The sequence below is a fragment of the Bombina bombina genome, chromosome 4, assembly GCF_027579735.1.
Source record: "Bombina bombina isolate aBomBom1 chromosome 4, aBomBom1.pri, whole genome shotgun sequence".
Lineage (NCBI taxonomy): Eukaryota > Metazoa > Chordata > Amphibia > Anura > Bombinatoridae > Bombina > Bombina bombina.
In genome coordinates, this window is record NC_069502.1 from 610,576,940 (window position 1) to 610,596,464 (window position 19,525).

General features: G+C 37.9%; 1 protein-coding gene across 1 annotated transcript in view; it reads left to right on the top strand.

The window, feature by feature from the left end:
• NR2E1 (nuclear receptor subfamily 2 group E member 1) overlaps positions 1 to 19,525 on the top strand; it is a 46,633-nt gene that overhangs the window by 12,967 nt on the left and 14,141 nt on the right. Inside the window, exons 3-7 of the mRNA XM_053712102.1 lie at positions 1,058 to 1,145; positions 1,586 to 1,821; positions 7,450 to 7,596; positions 12,823 to 12,919; positions 13,296 to 13,445. Coding sequence (XP_053568077.1) covers positions 1,058 to 1,145; positions 1,586 to 1,821; positions 7,450 to 7,596; positions 12,823 to 12,919; positions 13,296 to 13,445 — 718 coding nt within the window. The remainder of the gene's footprint in view (positions 1 to 1,057; positions 1,146 to 1,585; positions 1,822 to 7,449; positions 7,597 to 12,822; positions 12,920 to 13,295; positions 13,446 to 19,525) is intronic.

Here is a 19,525-nt window from a genome sequence, read left to right on the forward strand (position 1 = left end):
AAAAGTGAATAAATTACTCCAGAGCTTAGCTGTTTAAAGACACATGATATAAATACTTCACTTACATTACTGTAAATCTGATATGTGTTTCTCATGTGTCAGATACAATGCATGAGGGACACAATACAAAGCAAAAACACTATGATATAATTGTTAACCCTTCACAGTGTGTAATATGTGTCATCAGCCTCTTTATTGTGTCCCCAAAGTTCAGCTTCCCTGATAAGTACAGATCTCCCCTTTCTTTTTATGTTTAAATAATTTTTATTATTTTTGAGATAAGTCATGAAACAGAAATAACAATAATAACCTTCCCTCCACCGACCCCTGTAAAAAGGTGTCCTGGAGAACAGGTTAACACTCATATACAAAGGTAGGTTGTATGGTTCTGAAAAAAGGATTCATATTCTAACATATTTTTGATTATAAATGTTCAGTTATTTGATATCCCTTTTATTGAAGTAGTAGCCAAGTCCAGTAGTCTTCAAAGTCCGACGACATTAGTTCTCTCCTTATCATTCTCTGTTGAGTGTTAAACTCAAAAATGTTACGCCTTGTAATCGATTCCCCTTTCTTTTTAAAGGGACTTGAAACCCAACATTTAAATTTCATGATTCCGATAGAGCCCACAATTTAAAACAGTTTGCCAGTTTAGTTTTATTATCAAATGTGCTTAATTCACTTGTTATCATTTGTTGAAGCAGCAGCAATGCACTACTGGGAGCTAGCTGATCACATTGGGTGAGCAAATGACAAGAGGCATATAAGTGCAGCCATTAATCAGCAACTAGCTCCCAACAGTGCATGGTTTCTCTTGAGCCTACCTAGATATGCTTTTAACAGAGGATACCAAGAGAATGAAACAAATTAGATAATTGAAGTAAATTGGAAAGCTGTTTTAAATTGCATGTCTTTATCATTTATTGTACCCCGAGAGATCTATGGAGAACATGTTTGCAACTACTAGTATTTGTAAGAAATGATGTGATTCTTAAACAATTGCAATTGAATATAAATCACTTATAATCTTAAGCTCTTTTTATTTGTACGATTTCAGGGTGGTTGTCCAGTTGACAAGACACACAGGAATCAATGCAGAGCATGTCGTCTGAAGAAATGTTTAGAAGTCAACATGAATAAAGATGGTAATTATCACGAGATTTTACTAAACTGCTGATTCCCATTAATAAGAAAACATGTTATTCTTTGACCTAAATATACAATCATCTATTGTTGCGCACATTAGAGAATGGAAAAAAAAATCCAATTATAATATTTTCTTAGCAATCAGTGAGATAGTCACTGGGTCTTTTTTTACATGAGCAAAATCAAAAGCATTATGCTCAAGAATAGAAGACTACATTAAGAAAAAATGATTGACGGGTCTCTGATAAAATATAGATTAATGTAGTTATTTAAAAAGCTAAAATCATAAGGAAGAAATGTTCTCTCAAGGACACAGTATGAGGGAACATTTTCATGATTTTAACCTTTTAATGAACTGAAGTATCTAAGAGCCTGCTCTCAGAATCAATTTGCCAAATGAGTTTGATTAGTTTTGAGATGATTACTGGGTTGATTTCAGCTGTTCAACATGAAAGAGGACCAAGAACGTCTACCATAAGGAAGCAAGTGGCTTTGTACTTCAGAGGGCACAAAGAAGCAAATGGCAGTAATCCTCACTTTCCATCAGCTGCTTTGCCAACACCCACCTTTTTCACTGCTGTAAGTCAGCTGGAACCACACAACCTGGAGCTGGCTGCGGTATCTACTACTCCTGAAAGACAGGCATTGGTTGGGTTGGCACAGCCTACCCCAAAGGTAAGCTTAACTGTTGTGAGAATAATTATTTTTGTTAGCATTGGGATGATGATGATGATATTGGGAATGATACAATCTAAGTGCTATTAAGTAATTTACTATATCATTTTTTTAAATCCATGGTCACCACTAAAAACATTCAGATCCCAATGAAATGCACATGAAACCTTTGTGTTAAACTCAGTTATTTTAATTAAAAAATGCAAAATTAAAGGAGCAAGATGGTAATTTGCAATGTCATTGCAATTTCAAGTGTTTACAAAAGATGGTTAGGCTGTATTTAAACTAAGCCTCTGTCTTTTTAAAATGCCTAAGATTCGCATTGGCAATGTGTCATGTCGTCTACGCAACATACTAAAATGTATCCTATTGATTTGTAATTATCTTTCAAGTATAGTCCTGGAGGTTCACATAGAAAACATTTTTTTGACAAGTAGGGATCAAGGGCCCTTTGTTGTACCAATATTCCAGTCATAGTCCAAGACACACTGGTAAAAAAGTGCTGAATGGGTTAGACAATTATACTTTCAAATTATTTTATTACTAAGAAATGCTTCCTTCCCCCTTAGTTCCTGACTCTTCTTGTGAGTGTGAGAGTAGGTTTCATGCACGTGCATATTTGACTGATGCATGTGCAGAGTGCAGGTGGAGCACTAGCACTGAAAAGCAAAATAGGAGAAGCAATTTTTTATATATAATTTAAAAAAAAAAAATTCTCAGAGATAATTTTGATTTACTGGAGCTAACAATTCTAACCAGTTTTATTGAAAATTTGCAGTTATCATTATTTTTATTATAATGTATTTGTAAAAATATTCTGTAGCACTAGAGTTAACATTGTATAACTAAATGAACGTAAAGAACATAAAACCCTATGGCCTAGATTACGAGTTGGGCGTTAGCCTTAAAAAGCAGCGTTAAGAGGTCCTAACGCTGCTTTTTAACGCCCGCTGGTATTACGAGTCTTGCAGGTACAGGTATACCGCTCACTTTTTTGGCCAGACTCGGAAATACTGCAAATCCACTTACGTCAATTGCGTATCCTATATTTTCATTGGGACTTGCATAGTGCCGGTATTACGAGTCTGACCAAAAGTGAGGGGTAAACCCTCTCCTGTCAAGCCTGGTACCGCATTTAAAAGTCAGTAGTTAAGAGTTTTACACTACAATGCGTAGCATTAAACTCCTAACTAAAGTGCTAAAAAGTACACTAACACCCATAAACTACCTATTAACCCCTAAACCGAGGCCCCCCACATTGCAAACACTAAAATAAATATTTTAACCCCTAATCTGCCGAACCGGATATCGCCGCCACTATAATAAATATATTAACCCCTAAACCGCCGCACTCCTGCATCGCAAACACTATTTAAATATTATTAACCCCCTAATATGCCGGCCCTAACATCGCCGTCACCTACCTACATTTATTAACCCCTAATCTGCTGCCCCCAATGTCGCCGCCACTATAATAAAGTTATTAACCCCTAAACCTAAGTCTAATCCTAACCCTAATTTAAATATAATTTAAATAAATCTAAATAAAATTACTATAATTAACTAAATTATTCCTATTTAAAAACTAAATACTTACCTATAAAATAAACCCTAAGCTAGCTACAATATAACTAACTAGTACTAAAGCCTGTGTACACAGGCCATTTTTTGCAGTACAGTGGTCCCACCCCTTGCTCTCTCCCCCCTCTCTTTTGCTCTGTCTTCCCCCCTCTCTTTTGCTTTCTCTTCCCCCCTCTCTTTTGCTTTCTCTCCCCCCTCTCCTTTGCTCTCTCTCTCTCCCCTCTTTTGCTCTCTCTCCCCTCTCTCTCCCCTCTTTTGCTCTCTCTCTCCCCTCTTTGGCTCTCTCCCTCCTTTCTTTTGCTCTCTCTCCCCCCTCTTTTGTTCTCTCCCCCCTCTTTGGCTCTCTCCCCTCCTCTTTGGCTCTCCCCCCCTCTTTGGCTCTCCCCCCCCCTCTTTGGCTCTCTCTCCTCTTTGGCTCTCTCTCTCCCCCCTCTTTGGCTCTCCCCCCCTTTGGCTCTCTCCCCCCTTTTGGCTCTCTTCCCCCCTTTGGCTCTCTCCCCCCCTTTGGCTCCCCCCCCCCCTTTGGCTCTCTCCCCCCCTCTTTGGCTTTCCCCCTTCCCTCTTTGGCTCTCTCCCCCCCCTCTTTGGCTCTCTCTCCCCCTCTTTGGTTCTCTCTCCCCCTTTTTGCTCTCTCTCCTCTTTGGCTCTTTCCTCTTTGGCTCTCTCTCTCCCCCCCCCCTTTGGCTCCCTCCCCCCCTCTTTTGCTCTCTCCCCCCTCTTTTGTTCTCTCCCCCCCTCTTTGGCTCCCCCCCCCTCTTTGGCTCTCCCCCCCTTTGGCTCTCCCCCCCCCCTCTTTGGCTCTCTCCCCCCCCCCCTCTTTGGCTCTCTCCCCCCCTCTTTGGCTCTCTCTCCCCCCTCTTTGGCTCTATGCCCTCTTTTGCTCTCTCTCCTCTTTGGCTCTCTTTCCTCTTTGGTTCTCTCTCTCCCCCCTCTTTGGCTCTGCCCCCCCTTTGGCTCTCCCCCCTTTGGCTCTCTCCCCCCCTCTTTGGCTCTCTCCCCCCTCTTTGGCTCCCCCTCCTCTTTGGCTCTCCCCCCCTCTTTGGCTCTCTCTCCCCTCTCTTTGGCTCTCTCTCCCTCCTCTTTGGCTCTCTCTCCTCTTTGGCTCTCTCTCCTCTTTGGCTCTCTTTCCTCTTTGTCTCTCTCTCTCCCCTCTTTGGCTCTCTCTCTCCCCCCTCTTTGGCTCTCTCCCCCCCCTCTTTGGCTCTCCCCCCCTCTTTGGCTCTCTCTCCCCCCTCTTTGGCTCTCCCCCCTCTTTTGCTCTCCTCTCTGGCTCTCTTTCTTCTTTGGCTCTCTTTCCTCTTTGGCTCTCTCTCCTCTTTGGCTCTCTTTCCTCTTTGGCTCTCTTTCCTCTTTGGCCCTTCTCCCCCCCTCTTTGGCCCTTCTCCCCCCCTCTCCTGCTCCCTCTCTGGCTCTGTCTTCATTGAAAGCCTTTACCTCTCTGGCCACGCCCCCATTGCGGCACCCCACCGGCCACGCCCCTCACAACGCCCGGCCACGCCCCTCACAACGCCGGCCACGCCCCCATCGCAACGCTCCCATCGGCCACGCTCCCTGACACTCCGCTTCAGCCTTGCTCTGTGCTGAGTGCTGAGTGTCAGGATCCAAACGGTCAGGTATGTTTGTCACGTGCAGTCTCTACTGCGCATGACTGCATCTGACAAACATACTTGGCCATTTATTATATAGGATAGTTACATTGTAGCTATCTTAGGGTTTATTTTTATTTTACAGGCAACTTTGTATTTATTTTAACTAGGTACAATAGTTATTAAATAGTTATGAACTATTTAATAACTACCTAGTTAAAATAAAGACAAATTTACCTGTAAAATAAAACTTAACCTAAGTTACAATTACACCTAACAATACACTACAATTAAATTAATTACCTAAATTAAATACAATTAATTACAATTAAATAAAATTATCTAAAGTACACAAAAACCCCACTAAATTACAGAAAATAATAAAGACATTACAAGAAAAAAAAGCCCTGTTCTACACTAAATTACAAATAGCCCTTAAAAGGGCCTTTTGCGGGGCATTGCCTCAAAGTAATCAGCTCTTTTACAATCCCCCCCCCCAAAATTAAAACCCACCACCCACACAACCAACCCTACTCTAAAACCCACCTAATACCCCCTTAAAAAAACCTAACACTAACCCCCCTGAAGATCACCTTACCGGGAGACGTCTTCACCCAACTGGGACGAAGTCCTCAACAAAGCCGGGAGAAGTCTTCATCCAACTGGGCAGAAGTGGTCCTCCAGACGGGCAGAAGTCTTCATCCAGATGGCATCTTCTATCTTCATCCAGACGGCATCTTCTATATTCATCTATCCGGCGCGGAGCGGGTCCATCTTCAAGACATCCGACGCGGAGCATCCTCTTCTTTCCACGGCCGACGACTGAATAAAGGTTCCTTTAAATGATGTCATCCAAGATGGCGTCCCTTCAATTCCGATTGGCTGATAGAATTCTATCAGCCAATTGGAATTAAGGTAGAAAAAATCCTATTGGCTGATGCAATCAGCCAATAGGATTGAAGTTCAATCCTACTGGCTGATCCAATCAGCCAATAGGATTGAGCTGGCATTCTATTGGCGGTTCCAATCAGACAGCCAATAGAATGCCAGTTAAATCCTGTAATACCAGCGCTGTCTGTAAGTGAGCGGTGAGCATAAACTGCTCGTTAGCACCGCACAGCCTCTAACGCAAAACTCATAATCTAGGCATATATTTTTTTTTAGCAGAAATTAACTGAAGTCTACAAATATTCAAAAAAGCAAATGTTGTACCCTTTGAAAGTACTGGAGGCAAATGTGTCTTTGGTACTTTCAATAGGAACAACACATTTTGAGAAACAAGTAATCTTTTTAGATTTAAAAATACGTTTACTTTAAACTTCTGCTTAAACATACTAGGACTTCTATGTCACTTTAAACTAAGTCTACACTACTCAATTTATCAGTCACCAACCACTTTATACTTTCTAAAACATTCTATTAATTTTTAAAACTATAATTTAAATATCTGCACATACCCATATCTTAATCCATCACATTACATTGTCCTAACCTTATAATGGATTAAAGGACCTTCCATTTAAGCACAGATGACTACACTACCCCACTTGTCATTCACCAACATTTGTTTACTTTCTTAAAGGAAGATTCTAGCCAAAATTGGAATCCACATTGGTGCATTTCAATTTTGAAAAGAAGCATTTTTGTAATAAACATGTATTAGCAAAAATGCTTCTAATAAAAGCTATTGATGTTTGAAAAGTGTATTTAAGTATGCACCGTGCACCAGCATTTTAAACACTTGCTCAGAGAGCCTAAGGTGCTTTTACCATCTGGTAATGACTCAATTTGTTAATTGCTGGCATGCTACAAGCCCCACTGGCACTCTGAGTAGCTACATTAATTTAAATGAGAATATCTAGCTATGCTTCACATGCACGTGCAGAGAAAAATGTTACCACTAAAACAGTGACAGCTTTTTACTAGAATCATTTTTGCTAATACATGTATATTGTAAATATGTTTCTATTCAAAGATGTAATTCATCAATGGACATTTAAATTTTGACTGGAATGTCCCTTTAAACCTACTACTAATTTTAGACATATTATTGCTATATCTGCCCTTACCCATATATTAACCTGACATTTTATGTTGCCCTATAGTTTACAAATATACAACCATGCCATGATTAAGGTAACACTACCGAAACGTTGCTATGTCTTTTGGCACTTTTTTGCTGAAATAAATATTTTCTGATTTATGCTACCTTCTCTGAACTTGTTGTATATTTGTGAATCATCAGGATCTTTGCAGTGACCCTCCAGAGGTAATGCATTAACTGGGGATTTGAGTGCCGGATTCTATTCCTGATTTTGTCCTATAGTTTACCACAGATTGAATGATCCTAAAGTAACTTCTGTCTTTTAATTTCAAACATGATGCATTTTTCATATCTTTTCAGTAAATTTAAATAAATCTTATTTTAAAAATGTAAATGTTTCTTCTTGTTTGATTTTAGTACCCACATGAAGTCAGTGGAACACCACTATATCTGTACGAAGTGGCCACAGAATCAGTTTGTGAATCCGCTGCACGTCTGCTCTTCATGAGCATTAAATGGGCAAAAAATGTTCCAGCATTCTCTACTCTGTCACTACAAGACCAGGTATGTGGTACACTCAGCACAGGGGCGTATTAAGGCATAGGCCAACAAGGCCAGTGCCTAGGGCAGCAGATTTTTAAGGGGCAGCAGAATTTTGAGTCCCTAGGGCCACTCTACTGAACTCAGGGCCGGGTGGCTAAATCAACCAATTACTAATGACTTAAATGGCTGGCCCGGCTATTGCTATCCTATGGGATTGTATGTGGGTGCGCATGACGTGGTCAGAGTGGAGGCGGAGCTCGCAGCCTGGCCTGGACTGAGAGGGAATGTGGTATTCTTCCTGGCTCCACAGTGTGATTGAGACTCACACAGACTACACAGTGCAGTGTGCACTACACCGTGACCACTGTGAAACAGCATATGCCTTCCTCCCTTCAATACATCTTCATTAGGCATTAAAATACTTAAACAGATTAGTCACTAAATACTTTTACATTTACTGTTTGTCTATCTGTCATACATGCAAAGAATAAGTATTTATTGCTGAATCTATACAACTATGTGACTTAAAACACAACTGAAAATATGTTGTATGCATTTAATACATTCAGAAACAATACAAGTATATACTTTATTATGATTGTATCATGTGACTTTATCCCCTAGGATACAATTCCTAAACCTATCATAACTACTGTTGTATTTTTTAAGTACTTTTAAAGGCCAGTTTGTATATTCATTACATATTTATCCAAGCAGATATTTTGCTTAAATAACTGTCAATCACCAAAGAAGATGTTTAAGGTTAAACAACTACCTACTGACAAACTATCATACAGTGAAGGATATTTTTTTATGATATAAACACTTTAATCATCTGACTTGCAAAATAATGTCAATATATATATATATGTGTGTGTGTGTGACCAGAGTGAATGCAAGCCCTGGTGAACATCTACGTAAAAAGACATTTTTTTAATTTTTTACACCCTGCCCCCAAAATATTATGTCTAAAAAAAGGCCTTAAACCTGGGGTGGTGGGGGGGGCAGCAGAATATTGAGTGCCTAGGGCAGCACAAAACCTAAATACGCCCCTGACTCAGCATAAAGCCACACTGTATAGCTTCATGAAGCGTCTTGTCTTGAAAATATTTTCTGTTAAATTAGAATGGTGTTTACAGTTTCAGTATTTTTTGGAAACTTCTGGGTTTATAGTGAAAGATTAAAAGCAAGATGGCAACCCAGTGGCTTAAAGGGATTTGAAACGCAAACTTTTTCTTTCATGTAATTTTTAACAACTTTCTTATTTACTTCTATTGTCAGTTTTTCTTCGTTCTCTTGGTATCTTTTGTAGAAAATCAGGCAGCAGTTTTGCAAGAACGTTATCAATTTTCAAGAGCAGTAGATGGCAGCACTATTTCCTGTTATGTAGTGCTCCAGATGCCTACCTGGGTATTTCTTTAACACAGAATATCATGGGAACAAAACAAATTTGCTAATAGAAGTAAATTGGAACTTTTTAAAAATGGTCTGCTCTGTCTGAATAACTTTTTTTGGGGGTTTCCTAGTTAAGATGACTGAGAAGTAAATAAAAAATGGTCTATCCCTTATGTACTTTTATGTAGCTTTATACACACACGAGAAATGTCCAGTTCCAAGAAGATAAAATGTACTCTGTGCCACGGATATATATGGCTTTTATTTCACACCATTATTGTCTTAAAGAAATTGTTGGTTGCAGGTTATTAATGAGCATAGCAGAGAGGATGCTGGAAAAATATTAATTATCATCAAATTTTTCTATAACCATGATCCCAAAGTTTACCAATTACGTTATGTTAGCCTGAAGATGACCAAACCTCTGTATAGAGAAACTTTAGTGCTGCCAATCAGTCCTGCCATCCAATACAGTGAATCTTAATGGGTACAGCACTATATCAGTCAAAAAACTTTAGATAAAGTTGGGGTGCACGTGGTAGGGGATACTGCTACCCCTCAATACCATAGGAAATGCATGATTTTTACCATGTCTTAATAAAATAAGATTGTATATAGGGGTGCTGTGGCCATCCAATATAGCCAATAAAATTTATTTTTAAACTAGAGCTAACTTTATGTGTTTTTGTCTATAGCTTTATAAAATATGTAATAGTGAGAAGCTTGTTATTTAGGATATTAGATTTCTGTAATTCTTTAAACCTTATTAAATTTAAAAAAAAAATGGAACCTGGCACGGTTCCAAAGCCTGCATATTATATTTCCTTGAAAAATTAAATAGATTAACCAATCGGTGTTGGTTATTGAGGTTATTTAAGTATTTATTTGTGTTAAAATGACTAATTAGCAATGTATTTGTTTTTATTTACAATGTACTATATACTACTCTGTATAATTAATACATAAGAAAAAAAAAATATGTTATGTTATAATTCACATTTTTAAATTGTGCATGTTTGGTTTTGGCATAATTTTAATTCTAGGTTAATGGTCAGGGAATTTATAGTAAATGTGAGTACACTCCCAGCTGCCTGTCTATATGGAGAGCAACTGAACAGTTACTGCTCATTAACATTTAACTTCTATGATGAGTGAAATGTGGGGGGGGGGGGCATAGAACAACATGTAGTAGTACCATGAATATGTTTATAGCGCTGTGGAATCTGTTGGCACTCTACAAATAACTGATAATAACTCTGAATTACAATTCTAGAAACACTAAATATATACAGTAAAAAAAAAATGTAGCCACACTTAAAGCCTACATAGGAAACAAATTAACATATTTTTGTTACCATACATTAAGATGCATATTACATCCTTTCATGAAAATGGAAAACTGTGACATGTTAAAGGAACATTAAAGTTACTTGTAAGCAAAATTTGCATTGATTTATAGTCCTGGGATACAAATTTTGAAAAGTCTCTTGAGTATGTTTATGTCATCTACCTTGGTGTGGTCAATTAAGGACTAATATATATGAGGTCTTGAATATATTAAGCAGTCACTGTGTAGCATGTAATAGGGTCAGGGCTGTGAATTTATGGAATGCATGACAGCCTCTCTGGGGTCATGGAAAACCTAAAGGGACAATAAACATCTTGAATTTGTTTTATATACAATGTTTAGTTTTAAATAATAAAACAACCTTGCAATATACTTCGATTGTTTATTTTACCCCTTTTTTGTAATTTAGCTCTGAAAATTGATCAATTTATTTTTCTCAAAACATGAAAAGCACCCTGCTGACTAGACACGGCTAAATATGCTAAATATCTGTCCCTAATAGCCTTTAAAACTGCAAAACAGAGTACTTTATATTAACCTTATGACAATGACTAGCCTTGTTGTCTGCAGAATAAAGCCCAAATTGGCTTCTCCAAATAAGGCAAATGGTGGGTGGAGTTTGGCTGTTGAAAAATAAATACAGATTTTAATTTGTTTTAAAAATGACTTGGCTGATATGTTATTCTCTAGCAACACACCATAAATGTCTTGTAATTATAAGGTGTTTACTGTCCCTTTAAATTTCCAGAATTTAATTATAGGAGATAGCAACGTTCCCCCCCATGCACAACACACACACACACACACACACACACACACACATATATATATATATATATATATACACACACACAGAATTCTCTTGTGCATTGGTAACATTGTATATGAGGTATTTCTGGGAAAAAGCAAGCAGGGAATTTTGCTTAGATGTGCTAATTTCCTATGCAAATATTTACATTGATTTAATTTTGAGACATGGAGGATTTTAATTTCAGTTTTTTATCTCCCCCCCATAATTTTAATGAATTTTGGTTTAACCTTGAAAATAGCTTTACCAATGCAGCAACCAGAAATCTATCTCCTACTGATGAGTTCCAAAAAAGAACGAAACAGGCTGTCTAGTGAGTGATTTCTGGTTTGCTGCAATAATCCTGTTAAAAGGATAGTTGTGTTAAAACAGTATTTTGAAGCAAAAAAATGAGAATTTGCATATCTAATTTGCATATCTTACCCAGAATTCTCTTGTGCATTGGTAACATTGTATATGAGATATTTCTGGGAAAAAGCAAGCGTGGAATCTTGCCTAGATGTGCTAATTTCCTATGCAAATATTTACATTGATTTAATTTTGAGACATGGAGGATTTTAAGTTCAGTTTTTTATCTCCCCCCATAATCTTAATGAATTTTGGTTTAACCTTGAAAATAGCTTTACCAATGCAGCAACCAGAAATCTATCTCCTACTGATGAGTTCCAAAAAGAAAGAAATAGGCTGTCTAGTGAGTGATTTCTGGTTTGCTGCAATAATCCTGTTAAAAGGATAGCTGTGTTAAAACAGTATTTTGAACCCGAAAAAATTAGAATTTGCTTATCTAATTTGCATATCTTACCCAGAATTCTCTTGTGCATTGGTAACATTGTATATGAGGTATTTCTGGGAGAAAGCAAGCGGGGAATCTTGCCTAGATGTGCTAATTTCCTATGCAAAAATTTACATTGATTTAATTTTGAGACATAGAGGATTTTAATTTCAGTTTTTTATCTCCCCCCCCCCCATAATTTTAATGAATTTTGGTTTAACCTTGAAAATAGCTTTAGCAATGCAGCAATCAGAAATCTATCTCCTACTGATGAGTTCCAAAAGAACGACACAGGCTGTCTAGTGAGTGATTTCTGGTTTGCTGCAATAATCCTGTTAAAAGGATAGCTGTGTTAAAACAGTATTTGAAGCAAAAAAACTGAGAATTTGCATATCTAATTTGCATATCTTACCCAGAATTCTCTTGTGCATTGGTAACATTGTATATGAGGTATTTCTGGGAAAAAGTAAGCGGGGAATCTTGCCTAGATGTGCTAATTTCCTATGCAAATATTTACATTAATTTTTATATATACACACACACATATATATGGATGTGTGTACACCCATGCAGCAGTGGATATCTGTTAATAAACACCCAAACACCCGAGCGAATTGCATTTCATCATGAAAACCTATTGTATAATGCTTATTGCCTCATATCTATTGGTCTTTAAATTGGAGATGTTTTACTTTATAACTAATTTAGCTCTGAAGGGAGCACTTATAAAATAAGCTTGTCTGATCTAAACAGCACAATATGTTACCGAGCCCTTTATTCGTAAGTATCATTGACAAAGCATAATTGAGATAAAATATTCAGATACAATTAGGGGCTAAAGAGCCAGCATAGCAACTGTGAAATAATAGGGCGTTGCGTGGTTGATGTGCTTACAAAACCTATCATTCATATATTGTATTGCAGCTGATGCTCCTGGAAGATGCATGGAGAGAATTATTTGTTCTCGGAATTGCACAATGGGCCATCCCAGTCGATGCAAGCACGCTACTGGCTGTATCCGGTGAGGACTGCTCAATTTAATGACTTTATTGTAGAAATTAACATTAAAATACATTACTGAGCAACATGTGAAGAATAACAAATCCCATCTGAACAATAGACTATACCTGTCATTTATAAATCTATATTTAAATGCAAATAATGTTGTCTTGTTGTATTCATAACTGCTTGTATCTTTATTGAAATGCAAATTGATGTGTTTGTTATCATCCAAAGGAGTATTTTATAATAACTTTCATAAAACACTGAAATCATTTATCTCAGGCTGACAGTTTGATAGATGTTAAGTGGCAGGGATTTGTCAGGAATTAAAATGAAGTGGCGCAAAAAAAAACAAAAAAAACCTACATATTAAGGTGAATATATTTTGATTTCAGGAATGAACAACGATAACACGGATTCACAGAAGCTGAATAAGATGATCACAGAGATCCAAGCATTACAAGAGGTGGTAGCGAGATTTCGACAACTCAGGCTAGACGCTACTGAATTTGCTTGTCTCAAATGCATCGTCACTTTTAAGGCCGGTAAGTAGCAATTTATCAAATCATCAATTTATCCAAACTACTCATTATTAAAGATGAAAAGGCTAACTAGAAACATATGGATAATTTGCTGCACCAGACATTTAACAGCTACTTGGGTTTGTACAGTAAATGCAAAAGACAGGGCAATTGCAAACTACTACCCACTGGCAATATCTGGCAACTCAATGGTTTTTGTGTGGCCCTCATCAACAGTGGGTGAAAATAAACATCAGTATTATGTTGCTTAACATGCAGTAGCACATGACTTATTAGGTCATTAAAGGGATACTGAACCCCATTTTTTTATTTCATGATTCAGATAGAGCATGCAATTTTAAGCAACTTTCTATTTTACTCCTATTATCAATTTTTCTTCGTTCTCTTGTTATCTTTATTTGAAAAAGCAGGAATGTAAGCTTATGAGCCAGCCCATTTTTGGCTCAGCACCTGGGTAGAGCTTGCTGATTGGTGGGAACATTTAGCCACCAATCAGCAAGCTGTACCCAGATGCTGAACCAAAGAAGGGCCAGCTCGTAAGCTTAAATTCCTGATTTTTCAAATAAAGATATAAAGAAAATAAAAAAAATTGATAACAGGAGTAAAATAGAAAGTTGCTTAAAATTGCTGCTCTATCTGAATCATGAAAGAAAAAACTTGGGTTCAGTGTCCATTTAAGCATGTGTATTTGTACAAAGTTTTATACATATGAGTATTATATACAGTTAAATGAAATTCTTTAAGAGTAACTAATTTCCAAGGTCAATTGTTACCAAAAAATGCTATAATCTATTTTTACATTATCATATAAACTAAGTGTGAGTACATTATAACAGGGTGGAGCTACCATTGGGGCAGCAGATGCAGTGGCACCGAGGCCCAAGTGTTGGGGGCCCCATAGCTGCCAGTCTATACAAAGGCGTGTGCAAAATGTGTACACATCTAATGTAGGGGAGGCTTTTTTTAGTGCAGGTTGCAGGTCTATCTATCTATCTATCTATCTATCAATCTATATTATTGCTGTTGTTTACTATTATGTTACCTTTAGGAGGGCCCAAAAACATTTTGGACCAGGGCTAGGCTGACCATATTGCCGCTTTGAAAAAGGGACACATATGAAAAATACATATGTCAGGGATGTTTAAAGAAATGCTTTGTATAATGTTCTGTTATAAGAACCCTGACATATGTATTTTTCATATGTGTCCCTTTTTAAAGCGGCAATATATTCAGCCTAACCAGGGCCCTCTGTTGAGTAGGTCCGCTACTGCATTGTAATGTGGCCCCAGCCTATTTCACCATTAGTCACCATCTCTTTTGTATACAGAAAAAAGTTTGGGATCATCAGAAGTAAGAGATAAGATTTAAACTATTCAATGACTTAGAGGCAGATGTCACTACTAAGCCCAACACATATTAATTAGTGATGCAGCTAATTAATAGTAAATTATATGCATTAAAAATACATTATACATATTATATTATGTGCTTAAAGAAACATGGAACTCACATTTGTTCTTTTATAATTCACATAGAGCTTAACATTTTAAACAACTTTCCAGTGTACTTTGATTATATAATTTGCTTTGTTAGTTTTGTATCCTTTGTTGAAATGCATATCTAGGTACGCTCAGGAGCAGTAATGTATTTCTGGTAGCTGGTAGCTAGATTAGTGGCTGCACATGTATGCGTCTTGTAACTGGTTCACCTGATGTGTTTATTTAGCTTCCAGTAGTGTATTATTGCTCCTTCAACAAAGGATACCAGTAGAATAAAGCAAATTTGATAAAAGAAATAAATTGGAAAGTTGTTTAAAATTGTATGCTGCGCCTGAATAATGAAAGAACATTTGTGGGTTTCATGTCCCTTTAATGTAATATAAATATTTGGGAGTCCTGTCCTTTTGAGCTTTGTTACTCTTGCACCTGAATCCTTTAGGAGAAAACATCAATGTTAAAAACACAGTTAGATGAATAAGGCACTAAGGAATACTTTTATTAGGTAATTATATATAAACATATACACACATTTTGAGATGCACCTAGTTTGGCTGTTGCTGAACCATGCTATACTCTCTCTGATCAAAGTAAAACTTGGGATGTCATCATTTATTGAGTTCCTTTCTTTGTGTGATCAAACTATCCAGGATGGACTCATTAATCAATTTTTGAGCTAAAAAAAGTGATACTTTATATATTGCTTTGGTGACTTAGGCCTAGATTTAGAGTTCGGCGGTAGCCGTCAAAACCAGCGTTAGAGGCTCCTAACGCTGGTTTTGGCCACCCGCTGGTATTTGGAGTCAGTGATTAAAGGGTCTAACGCTCACTTTACAGCCGCGACTTTTCCATACCGCAGATCCCCCTACGCCATTTGCGTAGCCTATCTTTTCAATGGGATCTTTCTAACGCTGGTATTTAGAGTCGTTTCTGCAGTGAGCGTTAGAGCTCTAACGACAAGATTCCAGCCGCCTGAAAAAAGCAGGAGTTAAGAGCTTTCTGGCTAACGCCGGTTCATAAAGCTCTTAACTACTGTACCCTAAACTACACTAACACCCATAAACTACCTATGTACCCCTAAACCGAGGTCCCCCCACATCGCCGCCACTCGATTAAAATTTTTAACCCCTAATCTGCCGACCGCCACCTACGTTATACTTATGTACCCCTAATCTGCTGCCCCTAACCCCGCCGACCCCTATATTATATTTATTAACCCCTAACTTGCCCCACACAACGTCGCCGCAAGCTACTTAAAATAATTAACCCCTAATCTTCCGACCGCAAATCGCCGCCACCTACGTTATCCCTATGTACCCCTAATCTTCTGCCCCTAACATCGCCGACCCCTATGTTATATTTATTAACCCCTAATCTGCCCCCCACAACGTCGCCGACACCTACCTACACTTATTAACCCCTAATCTGCCGACCGGACCTGAGCGCTACTATAATAAAGTTATTAACCCCTAATCCGCCTCACTAACCCTATCATAAATAGTATTAACCCCTAATCTGCCCTCCCTAACATCGCCGACACCTACCTTCAATTATTAACCCCTAATCTGCCGACCGGAGCTCACCGCTATTCTAATAAATGTATTAACCCCTAAAGCTAAGTCTAACCCTAACACTAACACCCCCCTAAGTTAAATATAATTTTTATCTAACGAAATAAATTAACTCTTATTAAATAAATGATTCCTATTTAAAGCTAAATACTTACCTGTAAAATAAATCCTAATATAGCTACAATATAAATTACATTTATATTATAGCTATTTTAGGATTAATATTTATTTTACAGGTAACTTTGTATTTATTTTAACCAGGTACAATAGCTATTAAATAGTTAAGAACTATTTAATAGTTACCTAGTTAAAATAATTACAAATTTACCTGTAAAATAAATCCTAACCTAAGATATAATTAAACCTAACACTACCCTATCAATAAAATAATTAAATAAACTACCTACAATTACCTACAATTAACCTAACACTACACTATCAATAAATTAATTAAACACAATTGCTACAAATAAATACAATTAAATAAACTATCTAAAGTACAAAAAATAAAAAAGAACTAAGTTACAGAAAATAAAAAAATATTTACAAACATAAGAAAAATATTACAACAATTTTAAACTAATTACACCTACTCTAAGCCCCCTAATAAAATAACAAAGACCCCCAAAATAAAAAATTCCCTACCCTATTCTAAATTTAAAAAGTTACAAGCTCTTTTACCTTACCAGCCCTGAACAGGGCCCTTTGCGGGGCATGCCCCAAGAAGTTCAGCTCTTTTGCCTGTAAAAGAAAACATACAATACCCCCCCCCCAACATTACAACCCACCACCCACATACCCCTAATCTAACCCAAACCCCCCTTAAATAAACCTAACACTAAGCCCCTGATGATCTTCCTACCTTGTCTTCACCATGCCAGGTTCACCGATCCGTCCTGGCTCCAAGATCTTCATCCAACCCAAGCGGGGGCTAGACATCCACTGAAGAAGTCCAGAAGAGGGTCCAAAGTCTTCCTCCTATCCGGCAAGAAGAGGACATCCGGACCGGCAAACATCTTCTCCAAGCGGCATCTTCTATGTTCTTCCATCCGATGACGACCGGCTCCATCTTGAAGACCTCCAGTGCGGATCCATCCTCTTCTTCCGACGACTAGACGACGAATGACGGTTCCTTTAAGGGACGTCATCCAAGATGGCGTCCCTCGAATTCCGAATGGCTGATAGGATTCTATCAGCCAATCGGAATTAAGGTAGGAATTTTCTGATTGGCTGATGGAATCAGCCAATCAGAATCAAGTTCAATCCGATTGGCTGATCCAATCAGCCAATCAGACTGAGCTCGCATTCTATTGGCTGTTCCGATCAGCCAATAGAATGCGAGCTCAATCTGATTGGCTGATTTGATCAGCCAATCGGATTGATCTTGATTCTGATTGGCTGATTCCATCAGCCAATCAGAAAATTCCTACCTTAATTCCGATTGGCTGATAGAATCCTATCAGCCAATCGGAATTCGAGGGACGCCATCTTGGATGACGTCCCTTAAAGGAACCGTCATTCGTCGTCTAGTCGTCGGAAGAAGAGGATGGATCCGCGCTGGAGGTCTTCAAGATGGAGCCGGTCGTCATCGGATGGAAGAACATAGAAGATGCCGCTTGGAGAAGATGTTTGCCGGTCCGGATGTCCTCTTCTTGCCGGATAGGAGGAAGACTTTGGACCCTCTTCTGGACTTCTTCAGTGGATGTCTAGCCCCCGCTTGGGTTGGATGAAGATCTTGGAGCCAGGACGGATCGGTGAACCTGGCATGGTGAAGACAAGGTAGGAAGATCATCAGGGGCTTAGTGTTAGGTTTATTTAAGGGGGGTTTGGGTTAGATTAGGGGTATGTGGGTGGTGGGTTGTAATGTTGGGGGGGGGGGGGGGGTATTGTATGTTTTCTTTTACAGGCAAAAGAGCTGAACTTCTTGGGGCATGCCCCGCAAAGGGCCCTGTTCAGGGCTGGTAAGGTAAAAGAGCTTGTAACTTTTTAAATTTAGAATAGGGTAGGGAATTTTTTATTTTGGGGGTCTTTGTTATTTTATTAGGGGGCTTAGAGTAGGTGTAATTAGTTTAAAATTGTTGTAATATTTTTCTTATGTTTGTAAATATTTTTTTATTTTCTGTAACTTAGTTCTTTTTTATTTTTTGTACTTTAGCTAGTTTATTTAATTGTATTTATTTGTAGCAATTGTGTTTAATTAATTTATTGATAGTGTAGTGTTAGGTTAATTGTAGGTAATTGTAGGTAGTTTATTTAATTATTTTATTGATAGGGTAGTGTTAGGTTTAATTATATCTTAGGTTAGGATTTATTTTACAGGTAAATTTGTAATTATTTTAACTAGGTAACTATTAAATAGTTCTTAACTATTTAATAGCTATTGTACCTGGTTAAAATAAATACAAAGTTACCTGTAAAATAAATATTAATCCTAAAATAGCTATAATATAAATGTAATTTATATTGTAGCTATATTAGGATTTATTTTACAGGTAAGTATTTAGCTTTAAATAGGAATCATTTATTTAATAAGAGTTAATTTATTTCGTTAGATAAAAATTATATTTAACTTAGGGGGGTGTTAGTGTTAGGGTTAGACTTAGCTTTAGGGGTTAATACATTTATTAGAATAGCGGTGAGCTCCGGTCGGCAGATTAGGGGTTAATAATTGAAGGTAGGTGTCGGCGATGTTAGGGAGGGCAGATTAGGGGTTAATACTATTTATGATAGGGTTAGTGAGGCGGATTAGGGGTTAATAACTTTATTATAGTAGCGCTCAGGTCCGGTCGGCAGATTAGGGGTTAATAAGTGTAGGTAGGTGTCGGCGACGTTGTGGGGGGCAGATTAGGGGTTAATAAATATAACATAGGGGTCGGCGATGTTAGGGCAGCAGATTAGGGGTACATAGGGATAACGTAGGTGGCGGCGGTTTACGGAGCGGCAGATTAGGGGTTAAAAGTGTAATGCAGGGGTCAGTGATAGCGGGGGCGGCAGATTAGGGGTTAATAAGTGTAAG